Source organism: Procambarus clarkii, chromosome 52 (genome assembly GCF_040958095.1).
Source record: "Procambarus clarkii isolate CNS0578487 chromosome 52, FALCON_Pclarkii_2.0, whole genome shotgun sequence".
In the NCBI taxonomy this organism is placed as follows: Eukaryota; Metazoa; Arthropoda; class Malacostraca; order Decapoda; family Cambaridae; genus Procambarus; species Procambarus clarkii.
Window position 1 is genome coordinate 2,422,247 of NC_091201.1, and position 22,663 is coordinate 2,444,909.

Genomic DNA, 22,663 nt, shown 5'->3' on the forward strand with positions numbered 1-22,663 from the left:
TTCTCGTGTCGTCCAGGGTCGAGTGCATGGGCATATTGTCAATTTCTGTTTCAATATCTGCAGATTTCATGTTGATATCAGTTATGTTTTCAAGGGTTTGGTTATCATGCATAAAGAAGCTGTCCACTAACATTCTGTTTATTGGAGTGCTAAACATGTCCTCGTATTGCTTTTCTAAGTTTTCACTAATTTCTTTGTCATTCTCTTTGTATGACCCTTCACTTGTAAGTTTGGTCCAATATGGACAGGTTTTTTATTTCAATTTCACACATGTGAAGAAGTATTTTGAACTTCTGTGCAGAAAGAAAATTAATGTTACTATATATAGCTTACTGGTAAGCAAGTGAATATATAAGTATGGTATATGCCAATTCTATCCATGGTTCAAAAAGTATGATAGTGAACTAAATTAGCAAAACATTTAAAGGCACCAGATACCTAACGATAAGAGAGTGGGACGTAAAACCCAACTTCTCCCCCGTGGAGACCTTGATAGACAAAAACAGGAAACTTTCATTCATTTGCAGCATTTCAAACAAAAATTTTTAGGCTTTATTTTAGGTTTTAAAAACAAACTTTTGTAAACATACAAACATTTATTAAAAAAATTAAATAAAATGTACTTCATAAATACCTTGTACTTTCATTGGGTACATAACGTCTCTATCATAGGACAAAAAATGAGCATTGAATGTAATAAAATAATTTTGTGAATGTAAACTCAACAGCTCACCAGACCTTTGGCACTGGAACAGCAAGGCCACACCACCACTATCAGCTCCTAAGGTACAGTATTCTCACACCCTACCAGCAACTACAACAAATCTGGCTCCCTGAAAGAGGGAAGCCAGATTGTATTACCCATATTTGGCTCATGTGGATCAAATATTGACCTTTCAACCAAAGTAAACTGCTAACAAAGTCCAAGGAGCTGTACAGTAAAACAAGCAACTGCTATATGAGACAGAAATGAACAGTGCCAATATTTGCTACCCCAGGCATCCACCAGATGGCAACTTGGTCACTCTAGTCCCATCCAGCCACCCCAGACAAAGCCTAGAGTCCAAGAGACAGCTTGGGCACCCATACCAGCTCCAGAGCAAACAGCCTGGCACCAAGGCACAAGATCAGGGACTTTATATACCGAGTCTTGATCAGGAAGTGAAGTTGGTAACTGACTGCTGCTGCTACCTGGTGGTGGCCGGTGCAAGTTGAGATGATGTTTGTTTACTACTGGACATTATCAGTTTATTTTTACGTGTTACCATCTGGTGTCTTTCATTTCATTCATTTCCCATAGAGCAGTAGCTTGTTTCCTTGTATTTCCTTGTTTTATAGTATTGGCTTTCTGAGCAACTTGTTTGATTATGTGATTGATCTCCACATGCCACCCTTACCTCTTGGACCAGAATTTGGCTACCACCTCGTATTAGCCAAATTCTGGTCTTGATTCTCAGGACAAAGCTCTGGTCAGTTATTAAGGGAGTCAGCACAGAAAAAAATATGCATCTTGCATGACAAAGGTATTTGTAACATCCATTTCATACATCTACACAAGACCCCCAAAATCAGGAATTTAACATATCTTACATCTAAAAATATATTTCATATAACCTAATATTATGTTTAATTAGGTAAATTTAGTAATTACATTATGTGCATTAAATGGTGAAACAAACATTGCACTTATTACAAAAAATCTCATAATAATATATTACTCGATTACCTGTATATATTATCCCCGATACCACATACATGACCAATTGGATTGCTCATATTTATGAATACTTGAAATAAGTCTAACACCGAGATGTTTAAATTACTTTTACCCTAGTCGATCATTTCTGGACTATACCTATAAACCACTCGTAGGCATTATACTTTCAAGGCGTTTCAAGCATCGTATTATGCTGTGAAATAGTGTTCATATACACTAATTCCTTACATGTATGCATGTGTAAATCACAAAGAAATTATCATGATAACTAATGTGAAACATGTAACCACAAATAAAAATAAACCATGAAATACTTTGAACACTTTCATTTTCATTTCAATGCATCTAAAGATGTATTGAATGAACGCGAAATAACTCGAGAATTTCGTGTTTCATTTTCCTTCATGGTCATACATTTTAACACGTGTACACACACACACACACACACACATTGTATATACAGTATAAAGAAAAGATATATGGAAGAGTATTTAACATTTATTTATTTATTTTTGTTTCTCAACTGCCGCCTTACAATACTATGTGGACTGTCAACTGCTGTAGGAGGTTCAGCCTGGGAAGCAAACAATTGAATGTCAAATAATGTCTATACTTGTATACTGGGAACTGTACTAATACACATGTACAGTACCAGGTACTGTATAGTACTTGTATGAATATACTGTAAATGCAACAAAACATGCATGAAAATAATAATAAATGTGGTCACAATGGCAAGGAGAGCCAGAGGAAAGATCTTAATATTTAGGTATTTTAACCACCAGAAATAAACTGGCCAACAGAGGATCCTCACAGGGGAGATGAAACATGGAGAGAGTAAGATTTGTGGACACTACACACAAACACTTCCTGTAGCAGCATATCTAGGACTTAACAAAAGAGGTAAACACCAGCTGCCTTAGACCTGGTGTTTACCCGAGATGAAGATGATGTTGAAAACTTAAACTCTGAGGTACCTCTAGTATCCACCGACTACTGTGTTATAATGTTTGATTACATTACAGAACTGAGAAAGCGAGTTGGAAACGGGACAAGGCCCAACAGAGGATACGAGAGTACTTCAGGAAGGTTAGGGATTATCTACAAGAGGTTCAATGGGAGACTGAAATAGAAGAAAAGTCACCAAATGAGATGATGGAACTCATGAAACAGAAACACAAAGAAACAACAGATCACTTCATATCTTTCAAGAGGGAAATGGACAAAAGAAGAATGGGTAACCCGTGGTTCAACAATGAGGAAAAGAAAAAAAATATGAAAAAAGCAGATATGGGTACAGAGGTAAATAGGACAGCAATGAAGAAGGTCAGGAATGATTACACAAAAATAAGAAGGGCAGCAGAACTGCAGCTTGAGAATGACATTGCAGCAAAACAAAGAGCCAACCTAAACTGATACACAGTCATAAACGAATGTAAACAAAAGTACGAGACCATATGATTAGGACTGCAGGGACAAGGCAACACACTTTTGGAGAATGACCAAAAATGTGTGAAGAACACAAGGGGTTCCAGGTCTTCAAACCAGAAACAGACTGGTGTCAAAGTAGGGGTGACAACAGAACCAGAAACAATAGAAGAATTGTAGTTAATGTAGCAGGGATAAAAAGATACCTGGAGAAATTGGATGTGATAAAAGCAGCAGAACCAGACGTACTGGTTTGGTAGTATCACCATGGGTACTGAGAGAAGCTGCAGGGATGTTGTGTTACCCGTTAACTATTGTGTTCAACAATACACTGGAGATGGGTAAGAGCTACCAGAAATCTAGATAAAGGCAAAGTACCAATATTCAAGAATGGAGATAGATATGAAGCACTAAACCAGTATCATTAACATGCATTATAGAAAAAGACACAAAGAAAAGGATTGTAGAACATTTGGGGAGAGTAAATTTTATAACAGAGGCACAACATGGCTTCAAAAGGAATATTATGTTTAATAAACTTGATTGAATTCTAAGACACGGTCACCAAAATAAAACAAGAGAATGAAGGATGGATAGAATCCATCTTCCTAGATTGGCAAAATGCTTTTTGATATATTTGTGATGAACTTCAGTTCATGAGTTCAGCACAAAATTCTAATACACAACTACAGGCTAGATTCCCTAACTTGTATACCATGCAAGGTGATGGAGATGATCGCAAGGAAAGGGCTCATAGGACATCTAGAGGAAAAGAGCTTTGTAACACACCACCAGCATGGCTTCAGGGATGGCAAATTGTGCCTCACAGGCTTAATAGAATTCTACAGCCAGGCAACAATAATTAGGCAAGGAAGAGAAGGGTGAACAGACTATTTTATTGGACTGTCAGAAAGTCATTGACACAGTACCCTATAAAAGGCTGTTACAAAAGTTTGAGAAACAGAGGGGGGTAAAAGGTAAGGGTCTCCAGTGAATAAGGGAGTATCTAATTGACAGGAAACAGCGAGTAACTGTGAGAGGGAAGACATCAGAGTGGCGAGATGTCACCAGCAGAGTCCCACAGGGCTCTATACTTGGACCCATCCTGTTTCTAATACATGTAAGCGATCTTCCAAAGGGGATAGACGCATTCCTCTCAATGTTTGCCAATAATGTAAAAATTATAAGAAGAATCAAGACAGATTAAGATAGACAGAGACTACAGGACAACCTGGAGAAATGGTCTAGAAAATGTCTACACTTTCCTGAGTTGAACTTTTAGTAAAGTGTAAAGTAATGAAATTAGGCGAAGGGAGCAGGAGACTAAACACAAGGTACCATCTGGGAGGTGAAATCTTGCAAGAGTCAAATAGAGAGAAAGATCTGGGGTTTGATATCACACTGAACTTGTCCCCAGAAGCCCACATCAAAATGATATCAGCAGCAGCATATGTTAGATTGGCCAACATAAGAACTGCCTTTAGAACCTTGTGTAAGGAATTGTTCAGGATCCTGTATACCACTTATGTTAGATCAATCCTGAAGTGTGCAACTCCAGCCTGGAGTCCATACCTAGTTAAACACAAGACAAAATTAGAGAAAATTCAGAGGTATGCCATTAGACTAGTCCCAGAACTGAGAGGTATGAGCTACGAGGAAAGGCTACGGGAGCTAAACCTCACGTTCCTGGAAGACATGATAACACCTACAAAATTCTCAGGGGAATTGACAGGGTGGGCAAAAACTATATAGCACGGGTGGAACACGAACAAGGGGACACAGGTGGATACTTAGTACCCAAATGAGTCACAGACACATTAGAAAGAATTTTTTAAGTGTCAGTAGTTAAGAAATAGAATGCATTAGGCAGTGATGTAAACTCCACACTCCATACTGTGTATGGAGGCAGACTCCATACACAGTTTCAAATGTAAATTTGATAAGAGCCCAATAAGCTCCAGAATCTATACAACAGTTAACTGACAGTCGAGAGGCGGGACCTAAGAGCCAAGGCTCAGCCCCGCAAGCACAACTAGCCGAGTACAAGAAGGTGAGATAAGCAGGGATAACACGAGAGGTACTGGACTGGGTACAGGAGTACTTGACAGACAGGAAACAAAGGGTAATAGAGAACATGTCAGGCTAGAGATCAGTGGAAAGTGGTGTTCCACTGGGCTCTGTACTAGGGCCATTGCTGTTTATAATTTACGTAAATGACCTGGCAGAGGAGGTGAGCACGGACATGTTGAAGTCTGCGGATGATGCAAACTTTATGAGGAGAATAAGAACTGAAGGAGACTGTAGAGTGTTGCAAGGAGACCATAACAACCTTCAGGGGTGGCAAATATGTGGCTACTGGAATTCAATCTCAATAAGTGCAAAATAATGAAATTGGGTAAGAGAGACAGGAGACCTATATTTATACCTTAAAGGAAAGGCAATTACCGGCAATAATAAGAGAAAAAGACCTAAGAGTCGATATAATCTCAAAACTAACACCAGAAGCTCACATGAACAGGATAACATCTGCAGCATATGGGAAGTTAGCATACATTAAAATGTCATTTAAGAATCAAACAAGGGGGCTTTCAAGTTCATACACACTACCTGTGTAAGACCATTACTTGAGTATGCAGCTCCAGTATGGAACCCCACACCTTGTGAGGCATAAACAGAAATTTGAGAAGTTCAGAGGTTTGCAAGTAAATTAGTACCAAAATTGTGAGCCATCATCTATGAGGACAGGTTGAGAGAACTCATCCTCACAACCTTAGAGGAGAGAAGAAATGGGAAATTGATAAGGCGATAAAAGAAATCTATTTAAATTAAAATAAAGTAGGATATGGGGGAAATCAATGGAAGCTGGACATGGAACCGAGTTGAAGAGATGTAAGGAAGTTCTCTTTCCCTGTACGGAGGGTCGGCAAATGGAACACATTGAAGGAAAAGGTTGTTGAAGCCAGTTCCATCCACAACTTTAAAAAGAAAAATAATGAAAATGTTACTATTGAAAAAGATAATTATTGAGCCAAGTATAAAGAGCTAGGAGGTGGGAATAAAGCCCTAGATCACACTTCCCCGTTGTCACTGATACGTAAGCACTATATAACACACATTGGCTTCCTTATAAGCCTAAGGCTCAATTGCTTTTACAGGTTCTATCTGTATCCTTTCATTATAATTCTAATGAGAAACTGTATCTTGGTACATTTCTCGACCACGTCTCTCGGTATCTTGTATGTTGTGATACTGTCTACTCTACTTTTGTACTGTATTTTCTTTGTTTACTGAGGTGTGGGTTCTATGCCAGTCCTGCATACTTCAAAACTGCTCTAATATACACTTCTTTGCTTAAATTTCTAAAAGATGTTCTGTCTATTACTCTCGCACATGATGGCAGTTACTTCTTAAAGCAGCACAAAATGCAAACAACCCAGAGCAGGATATAATGAGGATAAAATAAGCTTCCCCAATACAAGCCCATGACCACTGCATCATAGTATTTGACTGAACAATTCACCTGATAAAAACTGGTCCATTAATGGGTCCAGGTAGGAATGAGAAGACAGTCTTTCTTCAGATACAGTAATAGTGTAAAAATTAACTAGAGGCAAAGAGATTTATGATGTATTATATACCCCATTAAAGCACACAAGCCACAGAAAAATACACAATTCTTAGAAAATGTGAAAGGAGAAGAGCAAGATTAACACATGGATCAAACAGAAAAATAAGAAGTCGAGGATAAAGGTAAGACAGTACTAAAGAAAACAATGAGGAACCGAGAAGGAACAGAAATTAGTACCGGTATACTATACTGGAGTCAAGATAGAAATGGAGAGAGCTCAAGAATGACAGCAACAAAATCTAAAGAAGGTCTGCAAGAAATTAAAAAAATAAATTCCGAAAGTCTTTCCTCATGAAGATAACAGTAGAAACCGCTAATAAAGCTAAAACCCCAGCATTGAATGTAATGAAATGCTTCTTTCTGAAGGAGCCCTTGTGACTCCCTGAAGAAATGCACATGAGCCATCTGAGCATCCCCTTGCTCAGATGGCTCCATACTAAAATTGTCACATCAGTTGTTAAAGGTGTATTTGGCTACCAGGAACCAGAGCTAGACCCTGACCCATCCCCCTTGCAGAGACGCCGGGAGTAGATGATAATCCACCACCCGAAAAGAAAAAGCCACCAGGAAGATCAGTGAAGCTTTACAGACAACTGGATGGTTCACAGAAAGGCCTCAGAACTGCCAAACAACTCCACAGACAAATCACACAGAACAAGGGAGTCGTTCAAATTGCTTGAAAAATCACTAGTACTAATAACCACTACCAGGCAGCTCCCATTGAGTCAAGGTTATAACCCCATCCTCCCCCCCTCACGACGAACCCAGAGGGAGGGGAGGGGAGGGGAGGGGAGGGGGAGCTTTCTCTGTTTGACATGGGTCATGGTTGTTATTTTCATTTGTTGTGGATCTACACCTTGGGCTAAAGGGGTGCCTATAGACCACAATCAGAGAACACTGTATACAGAGAACTCTGTATGGATCAGAGGTCCACAGTTGTTCAACCCTCCTAGCAGGAATAAGAAATATTGCCGAAACAACCGTGGACATCTCCAAGAGAAAACTAGATAGTTTTCTTCAAGAAGTGCCAGACCAATTGGGCTGTGGTGGGTATGTGGGCCTGCGGGCCGCTCCAAGCAACAGCCTGGCTCCAAGCCAGGCTTGGGGAGTAGAAGAACTTCCAGAACCCCATCAAGCAGGTACCACAATGACTGGCTGGTTTGGGTTGCCGGCCAATCTGTCTGCAAGCATGGGTCTGGTTCTCGTCCAGCTGACCAGGTTTGGGTTCCAGTCACTGGACAGAAGTCTCGGTAACATAACAGGCTGGGTCTCATTTTGGATGGTTCCCCATCCAGGCAGAGGATGATGATATTCTGCTAAATTTCAGTTCTACCTGGTGCTGGCGAGTGTTTGGCTGGGTCTGTTGAATGGGCGGCTCATTTGGCCCTGGCCCTTTAGCGACTTCTGGTTTGCCACTTTTTTTTTTTGGGGGGGGGGGGGGGGGGGGGGAGAGGTTATAACAGTAAAGTTGTGAAGGGTCTCTCTAGCTTCTGTCCCATTGTCTCAGGGTGGAGAGTCACCAACACATCCTTCTGGAGGTTTTACATGACACACAGGTGCCCTCCGCTGGACCTCTTTACATGGATGTAATCCCAGCAGCTTCTGCCTTTTATTTCTCATTCCCAGAGTACAGGCTTCATTGTGGATGCCTTTCGGCTAGATTGGAATCAGTGGATGTTTCTTAATCTCTTAGCTCTGATTCGGCTATTGATCCTGGTGCTTTCCAGGCTGCAGTAGTTTGCCAGCAGGGTGTTCCTTCTGGCTCCTTAGTGCCAGGCCAGTCGAGGTTTCTGGCTCGTCAGTCTGTTTTCCAATCGTGCATGCTTCTCTGTGGCTCTGGCACTATCCAAGGTTCAGTCTGGAGTTGCTCCTTAATGGTTCAAAGCTCTCCTACATTCTTCAAGTTTGGATGTTCTCTGTTTGGTGTACTGCCATTTGTGAAGTCTGCTGGTGGTAGATCTCTGAGACTCACTTTTGCAATTTACCCCTCATTGCTGGCATGTTGTTTACTGGCATTATTGCTGGAGTTTAACATCTACACTTTGTCTGAATCATTTCACAGGCTGCCTCATAAATTGTTTGCCTCCAGCTTGCTCACTCTCCTCTTGATCCTCTTTGGTCTCTGGATCAGGTTCCGAGTTTCTTTTATCTACCCAGTTCTCTGTCACCCCATTGGTCTATTATATAGATTTTCAATTATCGTAGAAGCTCGCTAATCTAGATTATATAGGAAGAACTCCTTGCCGGATTAACACGTTTTCCGGATTAACGTACTTTTTCACTGCGGAAGTCCAAAAGCGAACATTTCCAACAATGTTTATACCACAAACAAAATTTGAATTGCCACATATAATTATATAAAAAAAAAAAAAAAAAACTTTTTTTTAGTAAACTTTAGCCTGTGCAATTTTTTTTTAGTAAACTTGTATATTTGTTATAATACTGTATTATATATTACTGTATTTCTTACGTTTTTGACAGTGACGAATTGTTCTAAAATTATTGGTAATTACTGTACTGTATCGACCCTTCTGCATGTCCCTTATCCCCCTGGCAGTCCATTCCAACGCTCCCCACTCTCCCGACACCACCCACCCACCCCACCCCTTACACCATGCGCCTCGAGCCACAGCCGTACGGGATTACTAAGGTAAGGCCCGATTCCTGCCTTTCTGATCCAGAATAATCTCTGCTTATCCGGTTTACTGTCTGGATTGGGCAACATCGGTAGCAACTTATATGGCTCAGATTTCAACTCTAACAGTATACGCTGATCCAGCCAAATATCTGCTAGTCTGTCTTCTATGGACAGTTTTGCCAGATAGGGAGATAACTTTATCCGGACACGATTTTTGCCAGATTAGGGCTTTTCCGGATTGGCGGGTCCTGGATTAGCGAGCTTCTACAGTACACACACAAATCACAATAGCGTGATGCATCAAATAAACAAATCCACAGGGGGGTTGCGAAGAGGGTTCGAACCTACTTCTACAGCATCGAGCTTCTACAGTACTGTATTGTTTTTCACTGTCTTTTGCTTGTGGGCGCATGGTTGGGGACTTTCTTGCTCTCCCCTGGAAGTGGGGCTTTCATTCTTTTGGTCCTGGTGGGCAATTTTTTCACTTGCAGCCTCCTCCTTTCTAGCTGTAAATAGGATGGCAGGTTTCCAGTAGGTGTTACTTCCTTATTTATTCTTGATTTGTTCAGTCAGGGGTGCATCACTTGGTGCATTCATCAGTAGTGGCAATCCATCATTCTTTATGCTGCCCACTGCTTCTCCAGGTGATGCATTGTCTGTTGATTCTGTGTCCTTGGACCCCCTGTTCCTGAACATGTTTTCTCAGGTCATCTGCTGTGTCCTGCTTAAGCCCATGATGTTTGTAGGTTTACAGCTTTTTCTGTTATCTTCTCTGATGACTCTGAGTATAGCACTGGGTAGGGTTATCTGCATTTGTCTCCATCTTGTTTGGTGGTTCTGGTTTCTGTTCTTCTCCACCCATGGTGAGTACCCATTTGTTTTGTTTCTATGTAGAGATAGCTACAGAGAACCACCATGGGAGCCCTTCCAGAAAGCCAGTGATGAAGGTGAATATATAGTGAATACTTTGGTGGCTGCCTGATCCGTCTCTTACCCTTTCATGTGTGTCAGGTTTCTTTGGTAGGTTCATGGCTGATGCATGACCCCACTCAGACTGGGGGTCTACCAGGGCTGCCACATGGCAGTGTGGGGGGGGGGGGGGGGGGTGTTATCTAGCACTGAAGAAACACAGTAGCATGTTGACATGATTACTGTGTTCTTAGTTGTTCAGATTTTCTATACTTTTTTGTTATGTTTAACTCCCTTTCTGGTGGCTTGTTCTCTAAGTTAGTGATCTAGAATCTCTTGCTTCTTGTGCCTCTTTGAGGGGGAACTAGGTTTTGCCCTCTGGTCTTTGGTAGGCTTTAATGACTCGCAAGGCTTGATGGGACACGTGTGGAGCTGTCCAAGTGGTTAGCTACAGGGAGCCACAATAACAGCCATTTCCCTCCATTCAACACTGGATATATGTGGTTGAAAGTAAGAGAATACCAGGGAAATTTCTAAATATTCTGCAGTAGTAAACTTCTTTACTCACAATAACACTGGAGTTAATGGTTTAAAAGCTTTAAAACTATGTACATGTGTGGTTTCAATTTTCTACTCAATAATTGGAATGGGTAATATAATCTCAATAACCACCTGTTCAATTTACTTTGGAATTGAATAATTTAGATAAAAATTGAAAATTCATACAATTACCAGTTTATGAAATACTAACCAAATTAGGAGATCCTTGGTATGGTTCACAAACAGCTGATTTGTATAACTGACGTTTGCGTCTTTGTACTCCAGTTCTCTCACTGCTATCTTGAGGGAGCTGGGTGTCATCAGCCTTATTTGCCACACTGAAAAGAAGACTGAAATTAGTTTTTCATAAATTATCGTTTATATGTTTGTCGTAAAAGGACGAATCAAGAATTCACCAGAGGCAGACAACCAGTATTTTGGAATGTAATAAGATCATTAGTAATTAATAAAACAATTAATGTAGAAACCTTTTGTGCATACAAGATCAAATATACAGAAACTAAAGAAAATGAGTTAAAATGTTGAGCACTAGCATATGGTTGGTGCGTTGTGTACAGTGTGGCGTGTTTTCTCAATAAGGGCCACAACTGTCAAGCAGGTGACAATCTCAACACTGTCACCCCAACAAACTTTTAAAGTGGTTCCTGCAGGGTCATTAAAGGTGCATTGTGGGTCACTTCAGATAACCTCAATTGGGAATAAAGTGGACAAAAGAAGTACTGTACATTTAAAGTAAAAAGACGTACAACAAGGAAACATCAGTAGAATCTGGACATGCAATTGAGGCACAAAGATATAAGGTCTCATATGCTATAAAGGTGGTGCAGCATGTCCTCTTAAGGATTCCCATTGTCAAGAAAATGGTAAATTTAAAGTGTCCTCTCCTAACCTACCAGAGGACCCAAAACAGAAAATGGGACAGTAAGTCACTTTTTGCAAGCCGCTTCCATTTTCTAGCACAACAATTTTTGGCCTTTATTTATACATGGAGCATACCTGGAGAGGGTTCTGAGAGTTCATCTACTCCCCGAGCCTGGCCTGAGGCCAGGCTTGACTTAAACGCATACATGTGAGATGCGACGTTCTGTATTCACCTAGTTGTGTTTTGCGTGGGTTGAGCTTTGCTCTTTCGGCCCACCTCTCAACTGTCAATCAACTGTTTATTTTTTTCCCACACCACACACACACACCCCAGGACAGCCTGTGACAGCTGACTAACTCCCAGGTACCTATTTACTGCTAGGTAACGGGGGCATTCAGGGTGAAAGAAACTTTTGCCCATTTGTTTCTGTCTGGGGCGGGAATCGAACCCGCACCACAGAATTACGAGTCCTGCACGCTATCCACCAGGCTACCAGGCCCCCGTGTTCCAACCTGTGTAGGACAGGTTGGGGTGGTAGGCAAGTGCAGTGCATTGAAGGAAGATGTTGCTGTAGCTAATATCATATACAACTATAAGAAGACATATGATGAAAAGTTAATGCTGAAAGAGGTAATTAGCACATTAGGTATAAACAGCAAGGAGGCATGGCATGAATACCTAGATCTCACTTCTCCTTAGTCATTAATAAGCAAGTGCTCAAGTTACATACCACTAAGAAAAAAGGAAGATGCAAATTGGAACATGAAAGGCACACACTACACATCAAGAAAACAAATTACAGAACTACTCAAATGCTCCACTCTATCCCAAAAACAAGGCAAGCTACGAACACAAACACAAATGATCGAGTTACAAGACTCTTATAAAGTCCAGATTTTATATTCTGTTTCCAGTGAACCCCTGGACACACTAAACACCAATATTCCAAACGATTTCTTCCTGAATGTAACACCATTGTGTATCAAAGGGCACTCTAATAACCCTCAACTTGGAAGTGGGTATAGACAGTATGCCACTCCACAAAGGAAGACATAAAACTGATGGAAAAAAATACCAACTGAACACACAAACATTACACATTATAAATATCTCTGAACGAGTGTTAAGATGTAAGATTCTTTAACACGTGCTGTGACACCATTTCTGTAACACTGGCCAACATGGGTTTAGAGCAGGATGCCCCTGCCTCTCTCAAATGTTAGATCATTATGGACGTGGCCTTAGATTCCATGCAAGACGAGCACAACCCCCCATTCTAACACTCAGATTTCATGAAAGATTTTGACAACTGTGACCATGGTGTTATTGTGCACAAAAGGAATTACAGTACTAGCAAAGTAGGAAGACGAATCTCCAATTTCCTAAAGAATAGAACCCAAAGAGTAATAATCAACAAAGTAAAAGCCGGACCATCCACAGGGAAAAGCCCAGTCCCTCAGGGTACTGTGCTTGCTCCACTACTTACTCAAACTCTCATATCAGACATAGGCAAAAAACACAAACTATAGTACTGAATCATCCTTTGCAGATGACACTAGGATTTTGATGAGAGTAGACAATAGTTTGGAGGTTTGCAGTGTCCAATATATTGTCTACTCTCATCAAAATCATAGTGTCATCGGGTACATCTTGGTGTCATCGGGAAGACCCGATGTCCAATGGGCCGCAGACAACATGGTGTTCAATGAAGCCAAGTTCCAACTACAACCACTATGGAATAAACATCACTATTAACATAGAAACCACATATATAATGTTGTCAAATCACACAACAAAGAAAGTGACAAAAGACTTGGAAGCAATCATGTTGGAAGACATTTTGTTAAAAGGACACAATAAAGAAGCAGTAACAATTGCTAGAAAAAGGATAGGCAGGGATAACAAGTACCTATCAAACAAGATAGATACTAAACCATTGTTGGTACTTTTAAGACACTACTGTTCTCTAGGATGGAATACATTTGCACAGCTTCACACAAATCTGGAGGAATTGCTGGCCTGCAATTTCAATAAATTTCAATAAAAATCCACAAATCTTTTTACTGCTTAAATTCACTCAATAACCCATCTGAATTATTGAAAACTGAAAATTCCTCAAACTGTTTTCTTTAGAATGCATGCAAGAGTGATATATAATTATTTCCACTTGTAAAATATTAAGTGGGACTGGTTCTGAATCTACACACGGAAATAACACCTCATGAGATTAGGAGACACGGCAGGAAATGCACAATTGCCCCCTATTGAAAAGCAGTGTTGCAGTAAGTACACTACGAGGCATATCTATCAACATTAACCCTTCCATGTTGAATCATATATATATGCTTTTGGCCCTGACTGACCGCATTGCATGAATCATATTATATATTATATATTATATATTATATATTATATATTATATATTATATATTACACACACACACACACACACACACACACACACACACACACACACACACACACACACACACACACACACACACACACACACACACACACACACACACCTTTAAGGGTGTTTAGTTTAAGGGTGACCTTTAATGGAGTGAAAAACATGATGGAAGTGCTAAGAAATGCCAGGAATCTGCAGAGTGATGAGGTTGGCAAATCTTGGTCAATAAGACAAGACCTCTCCAAGGAAGACAGAGAAAAGCTGAAAATGAACTTAATTGAGGCAAAACGTCTAAATGGGGATAGAAATGAAGAAGACAGAAATTCTTTTTTTTACAAAGTGACAGGGACTGGAAAGCTTGTGAAATGGTACATAAAAACAAAGCAACAAGATCAGTAGTGGAAGGGGGAGTAAAGAGCAAAGGAAAAGGGAACATGTTCCTGAAAATTGTATATACCAACATAGATGGAGTGAGGTCAAAAACTTTGGAGTTGCAAGATATAATCCAGCTTAGGGTCCCAGATATTGTTGCATTATCAGAAACGAAACTTGAAGGAAATATAATAAATGGAGTCATATTCCCAAGAGGCTACTCAGTTTGGAGACGTGACAGGAAAACTAGGAAGGGAGGAGGAGTGGCTGTACTGGTGAAAAAACACCTGAAGGTAAAAGAGTTAATATTTGAAAACCCTCGAGATATTGACATAATGGCATTGCAGGTCTGGAATCAGGATGATAACCTGATAATTGTAAATACCTACAGCCCACCAGCAAGCAACACGTGGACAAAGGAAGAACTGGATGACAAACGAGAGGGCCTCATAATGGTCATGAGAGATATTATTGTACAAGCAGATAAAGATAAATCACGACTGTTGATACTGGGGGACTTCAACTTTAGAGCAATAGACTGGGAGGCCTATGAAGCAAGAACGGAGGACTTTTGGACATGCAGATTTGTGAACCTCATTCTGGAGACATTCTTGTATCAACACATAAAGCAAGCCACAAGAATGAGGGAAGGAGATATACCGTCAGTACTGGATCTAGTATTCACCAGGAAAGAAGAAGAGATTTTTGACATCCAGTACCTTCCTCCCTTGGGAAAGAGTGATCACGTCCTGTTAGACATTAAATATGCTTTAAGATATCATCTAGAAGAAAATGGGGACATTGAAACAGTTGATAAACTCGATTTAAAGAGAGGCAACTATGGGGAACTTCGAAATTTTTTTAATGAGTGTAATTGGACAGAATTGTTGCTAGGCAGGGAAGTAAATGAAATGTATGCCAAATTTTTAAAACTATACGAGGAAGGCACACAAACATTCATACCAAAACAGAGATGCAGGACCAAAAAACAGGATTGGTTCGACAGAAATTGTGAGAGGGCAAGAGACCAAAAGACACAAAAATGGAATCAGTATAGGAAGAGGCCAAACCCCCAAACATACCAGCGATACAAAGATGCGAGAAACAATTATACAGCAGTAAGGAGAGAGGCAGAAAGAAATTTTGAAAAAGGGATAGCAGATAAATGTAAAACAGAACCGGGCCTATTCTACAAATTCATAAACAACAAATTGCAGGTAAAGGATAATATCCAGAGGTTGGAAATGGGAAACAGATTCACGGAAAATGAAAAGGAAATGTGTGAAACATTAAATGAAAAGTTCCAAAGTGTGTTTGTACAAAATGAAATCTTCAGAGAACCAGACACAATAAGAATTCCAGAGAACAACATAGAGCGGATAGAGGTGTCTAGAGATGAAGTGGAAAATATGCTAAAGGAGCTCGGGAGGAACAAAGCAGCTGGCCCAGATGGCGTTTCACCATGGGTTCTGAGAGAATGTGCATCTGAGCTCAGCATTCCACTTCACCTGATCTTTCAGGCATCCCTGTGTACAGGAATCGTAGCAGACGTGTGGAAACAGGCTAACATAGTTCCAATCTACAAAAGTGGCAGCAGGGAAGACCCCCTCAATTATAGACCTGTATCATTGACAAGTGTAATAGTGAAAGTATTGGAAAAGCTAATCAAAACTAAATGGGTAGAACACCTGGAGAGAAATGATATAATATCAGACAGACAGTATGGTTTTCGATCAGGAAGATCCTGTGTATCGAATTTACTCAGTTTCTATGATCGGGCCACAGAGATATTACAGGAAAGAGATGGCTGGGTTGACTGCATCTATCTGGACCTAAAAAAGGCTTTCGACAGAGTTCCACATAAGAGGTTGTTCTGGAAACTGGAAAATATTGGAGGGGTGACAGGTAAGCTTCTATCATGGATGAAAAATTTTCTGACTGATAGAAAAATGAGGGCAGTAATCAGAGGCAATGTATCGGAATGGAGAAATGTCACAAGTGGAGTACCACAGGGTTCAGTTCTTGCACCAGTGATGTTTATTGTGTACATAAATGATCTACCAGTTGGTATACAGAATTATATGAACATGTTTGCTGATGATGCTAAGATAATAGGAAGGATAAGAAATTTAGATGATTGTCATGCCCTTCAAGAAGACCTGGACAAAATAAGTATATGGAGCACCACTTGGCAAATGGAATTTAATGTTAATAAATGTCATGTTATGGAATGTGGAATAGGAGAACATAGACCCCACACAACTTATATATTATGTGAGAAATCTTTAAAGAATTCTGATAAAGAAAGAGATCTAGGAGTGGTTCTAGATAGAAAACTATCACCTGAGGACCACATTAAGAATATTGTGCAAGGAGCCTATGCAATGCTTTCTAACTTCAGAATTGCATTTAAATACATGGATGGCGATATACTAAAGAAGTTGTTCATGACGTTTGTTAGGCCAAAGCTAGAATATGCAGCTGTTGTGTGGTGCCCATATCTTAAGAAGCACATCAACAAACTGGAAAAGGTGCAAAGACATGCTACTAAGTGGCTCCCAGAACTGAAGGGCAAGAGCTACGAGGAGAGGTTAGAAGCATTAAATATGCCAAAACTAGAAGACAGAAGAAAAAGAGGTGATATGATCACTACGTACAAAATAGTAACAGGAATTGATAAAATCGACAGGGAAGACTTCCTGAGACCTGGAACTTCAAGAACAAGAGGCCATAGATTTAAACTAGCTAAACACAGATGCCGAAGAAATATAAGAAAATTCACCTTCGCAAATAGAGTGGTAGACGGTTGGAACAAGTTAAGTGAGAAGGTGGTGGAGGCCAAGACCGTCAGTAGTTTCAAAGCGTTATATGACAAAGAGTGCTGGGAAGACGGGACACCACGAGCGTAGCTCTCATCCTGTAACTACACTTAGGTAATTACACTTAGGTAATTACACACACACACACACACACACACACAGCACGTGCTTTTGCTTCTGCATAAGTATTTCAAAGTCCTGCACATACATCAGGCTCACATTTGCTCCCTCAGGGGTCCAGTAACCAAGCCCCATCTTAAAAAACTTCCAAGTCCCTTATTTTCCTTCTAAGGGCCATAGTAAACCGATGAGGATCACGTCTGGCACATCACCATCCAGTGATGGTGATGCAGGACAAGCAGGGCAGGACTGCTCTGGACAAGCAGGGCAGCCATACTAGGAACAATCAAATTTTAACAGCAAATGAGCAAGTATCATGTATATATAAATATATATAGCGTAAAGGGGCGAGTGTAGCGTCAAGTCAACTCCATTGGAGTGGATAACAGACCTCTGCCTACCTTTGGAGTGTCCTCCAGCCTAGTTAAGAAACAGACGTGAAGAAGCCTTGCATAGAGCTGGATACCTATTAAGAGGTTATCTATCGTGAGGTTATCTTGAGTTGATTTCGGGGCTTTAGTGTTCCTGCGGCCCGGTCCTTGACCAGGCCTCCACCCCCAGGAAGCAGCCTAACTCCCAGGTACCTATTTACTGTTAGGTAACAGGGGCATAGGGTGAAAAACTCTGCCCATCGTTTCTCACTGGCGCCCGGGATCGAACCCAGGACCACAGGATCACGTGTCCAGCGTGCTGTCCGCTCGGCCGGATGGCCCCGGTATACCCCACAGTCTACTGCATTAACAAAGACCACCAACCATAAGTACTAAGAAGAGCGGTGGAGTGAGTGAGGTCCTTAAGTGAGAGTGCAGTCCCAACCTGTGATGGAGCCGGCAAGGACAATCGACTTTATAATGGTGCAGGACAAACAGAAATGTCGTCTCTTCATCTTCTGCCGTGTGGTGTGGTCATCAAAGACAGTGACCAGAGGCATCTTCACAGCGCCAATGTGTAGGTGGCCGAGGACATTATAGTAAAGAGTCACAAGTATGACCAGTGATTATGTGCACTGGAGCTCAAGTGAGGTGAGCCAACAAGTGACAGTTTTTGCCGATGGTCAGTGAAGCGAGTGTTCACCTGTTGAAACGAAGGACTATTGTGATGACCGAGTTAACATCTGCAGTGAACAGTGGCAGTGTTGGTAGACACTGGGTGATATGGTGTTAGGCGAGTAGCGTGTGAAACCGCTACCTGAAATTACGATTGCTTGTTTCATTACCTCTCTCTACCTAATTTTCTACGAGCAGTTTCTTGTTTTGTTGTATTTATAGTTCCTGGTGGGATTTATTTGGATGGACCAACACTTACCTATGAGGAGCTACTGAAGGAGCCCTCCCAGGAAAGTAATGAGTGAGGCAGATATAGCACATAAGAGTAATTGATGCATTAAACAAAGAGTTTCCAGGGAACATTTAAAAAATACCTCTCATCTAACACTTTTAGTACTGTATCTATAGTTACTATGATTGGAAGTACAAAATATAGACTGTTAGGCCTAGGATTGTTTATTTAGGCTAGTGACAGGTTAGGTTTATATGTAGTTACCATTTCACTCTTGATATTGTCTTTAGAATTCCAGTAGTACAAAAAGTGAATTTCCTTTATATACAAGAGTCCATATAGTGTACATTCCATCCACAGTAGCTATAGGTTTTATCATTTGAGGAAGCTGGGGTGAAATAATGGTTGAACACAAATACCCAACATGAGCTTAAAACCTTAAGCTAATTTATGTTCTTCTTAAGAACAGATAAAAAGATGGTAATCAAATCACTTGGAAAGAAGCTTCATGAAAGAGTCATGTTATAAATCACTCGTGTAGAAATCAGGTACACAGCTATTTGGAGAAAAAAATCAGCAAAACATTTTTGTATTAACAAAATAAAGTGGTCAATTGTTAATTGGTTATAACTCTGTTTAGCAACAAGTGAAATCAGGCTGACATTGTTCCACCCCATCAGTACAATGGCTAGCTGGCACTATGGAAGACATTGAATACCCATGTCCTGTTATTCCTGCAGCAGCTGCATATGTGAAATCAAATAAACTAGGGTCAATGCTCTGCACTTGTACTTCCTTCAATACTGTTCACCACTGTTACCCCGACTGTTTGGCCCTCAGCCGGCCTCGTCAATAAACAACACAGAATACAGTAATTTATTTGTCTTGGCTAAAAATAAGAAATATTTATAATTATAAAGGATATAGAGACCTGCTTTTGTTCTCTTGATCTTTTAAATGTGGGTTTGGAACTTGTGACCTGGACTTGTTTCCCTTGGGTTTACGAGCGCTCTTTGGAGCTCTCTTCATGGGGATCGAGGGTTGCCATACATCATCATCGTCGTCGTCATCGTCGTCACCCAGACCCTTTGCTTCAGCTTTGTCCTATTACAGAAAAAATATTTTGTTACTGAAATACACACTTGGATTTGTCAAATGTTCTTTAACTTACACTTCATATGATGCAGAAAGCTGCCAAATATTAATGTCTATCACACTTGATGAACAAAACATATTTCATGCAAAACATACACTAGTCATTTAGTGTTTCCTACTTAACATTTAATCTGACCTCTGATATTCCCGACTGTCCCAATCACCATAAATTTACTCAAATGCTAGTTAAATAACACCCACCCAAAATTCACGAGCCAGTGTTCTTCCTGCCCAAGATGAAGGGAATCTCATCAGGCTGTGTCAACATATGCCCCACAGAAAAAGTTTTCAAATTGTTTGGCTCCTGTCAATTGTGGAGGAAAGACAGATGTAAATTGAACACCAAGGAGACTTCACTCTATGACAAAGACAAAGACAAAGAAACTCCAGCCCTGCCACCATTCGTGGGTCGAGAGTACCAGCAAGCTAAGCTTGTTGGTTGGTGCCCGAGTCTCTTCCAAGCTCTGCAGAAGCAAGTCTCGGTTAAGTAATACGGGAGTGCCTCGTGATTGTTTTTACAGTGTGAGCACAATCTTTTGCATCCCTCAGGCTCTTGTTTATCTCTTTCAGCTGGGTATCAGGGGTTTCAGGGTTAAACTCCTCCAACACAGATGGTCAAGGTCCAACAGTTCAGATATCTATACACACAGAAATCACAATAATGTGATGCATCAAATGAACAAGTCCACAAGGGCCGCGATGAGGGTTCGAACTTACGCCCAAGATGATCCCAGAATGTTCCGCCACCTTAGTCATCCTCAACCTGATCCCAAAGTGGTTTGCCACTTGTTGGAGCTGAGCTTTGGTACACTCCTCCAAAATTTTCTCATCCCTCGTCTCAATAAATTTCTTTACTTTATCCTCCTCCATCTCTAGAAGTCTTATAGATGCCTTAGTCAACTAGGCCACGACATGGAAAAGAATTGCAACCGGGCGTTCCACGGACCTCACACGGATCCTGCAGCCTCTCCGAGAGAAAAACCAGGGTTTTACACAATTCTCCTGCAGTCTCGGAGAGGCTGCAGGATTCGTGTGAGGTTTTCTTTTCCAGTGGACAAGTGGACAGCGCTTTGGATTCGCAGTCGAATCTACGGGGACTACGAATCCGAAGTGCTGTCCACTGAATTCGATCTACGTTCTGGGTTCGATCCCCGGTGGAGGCGGAGACAAATGGACAGTTTCTTTGACCCTAATGCCCTTGTTACCTAGCAGTAAATAGGTACCTGGGAGTTAGACAGCTGCTATGGGCTGCTTCCTGGGGTGTGTAATAAAAAAAGGAGAGGCCTGGTCGAAGACCGGGCCACAGGGATGCTAAGCCCCGAAATCATCTCATGATAACCAGTGCCTCCCGCCTAGTGATGATAGTTCTTGAATTCTTTGTAAAGAATTTCATTTTTTTTCTGATTTTGTTGGTTTCTGAATATACTGTATAGAAAATTATTATACAGTATATCATGCAATGAGTCCCAAGAAAGTCAGTGGTAAGGTTCAACTAAGAAAACAAATGTGAGGATGAGAGGAAAAAAAATAAAAAAGTTCATTCATAGTGAGACAATGTGATGTCTCACTACAGACAAGTGTTAAAACATTTATTAAAAACAAGTGTCTATAGACAGGTTCTTAGTAAGACAACCAAGCAGGGAGCCACAACCAGGTCCTGGTGGTATGCAGGCAAAACTTGGGAGAGTGCCCCCAGAAATGTCAACATTGCCTGATGTGATAATAGAAGGGGACTCCCCTTCCAAACACTATTACCTCTCCTCCCCCCCCTCACCTTTTTCAATATGCCAACAAGTCATCAATAAAGGTAAGATATAACTTGAACATAGTGTATTACTAAATATTTGTAGTATTATGTAAGAAATGTATTTTTAAGTTAATATTTTTGGGAGTGTGGAACAGATTAATTCAATTTACATTATTTCTTATGGGAAAATTAGTTTCGATTTACGAACCGTCTCTGGGAACAGATGAAATTCGTAAACAGAGGTACCACTGTAAAATGGAAAATTAAACTAAAATGTCAAATAACACTACCATACAATTTATTAAATAAATCAATAATATCCTATTCTTCAGGGACTAACAAGTGAGAGGCAATAGGGACGATTCATAACATGCTGTGTGATACCATCTTGTGACGTGTGAAACGGCTGGGCAGAGATACAGATAACGGAGGGACGGGAACATGAGCCTAAAGGAACGGTGGACATGATAACACTACGGGAAGATAAATTCCGAGACCTATTACAAGTAGGTACCCCCACTACGATGTTGTGTAAATCACACACTAACACCATCATCCAGATAGCAATACTTACTTGACAACAATATTTTTCTATCACTACTACTTCCATTACCAATTTCCCTCTTGCTACTGTAACAAATTTCAGGATTTCCTTCCTTCACATTTTAATATCTGAAATAGTAATACCTGTACTGCCAATGCCATACTTCTCTGCCAACCATTTGCCAATTTTTCTATCTTTCTAAGTATTTTATTTTTAATACTGTATAACTAAATAATGCATTTATATTTTATAAAAATTTATCTAAGAATGCAGAATACTGTAAATTGTACAAACAAATTTGTGACATTTTGTTCCCGAGACATCCAAACCTGCTGTGTGGGCATGGGTACTGTGCTCCTGTGGGCATGGGTACTGACCTCCTGTGTGGGCATGGGTACTGACCTCCTGTGTGGGCATGGGTACTGACCTGCTGTGTGGGCATGGGTACTGACCTGCTGTGTGGGCATGGGTA

The 22,663-nt window shown here is 40.6% G+C and overlaps 2 protein-coding genes across 2 annotated transcripts in view; both read right to left on the bottom strand.

The window, feature by feature from the left end:
- Positions 1 to 576: 576 nt before the first annotated feature.
- LOC138352025 (uncharacterized) lies at positions 577 to 20,770 on the bottom strand. Its single transcript, XM_069304197.1, has 4 exons — positions 20,618 to 20,770; positions 19,677 to 19,849; positions 11,072 to 11,198; positions 577 to 2,291 (listed from the first exon to the last, which is right to left on the bottom strand). The coding sequence occupies exons 1-4, from the start codon at positions 20,768 to 20,770 to the stop codon at positions 2,220 to 2,222; spliced, it is 525 nt and encodes a 174-aa protein (XP_069160298.1). The 3' UTR covers positions 577 to 2,219.
- The window catches only part of LOC123763713 (kinesin-like protein KIF20B), an 86,867-nt gene continuing 83,913 nt past the window's right edge, over positions 19,710 to 22,663 (bottom strand). Inside the window, exon 32 of the mRNA XM_045751009.2 lies at positions 19,710 to 19,849. The gene's annotated coding sequence lies outside the window, so the exon portion shown is untranslated. The remainder of the gene's footprint in view (positions 19,850 to 22,663) is intronic.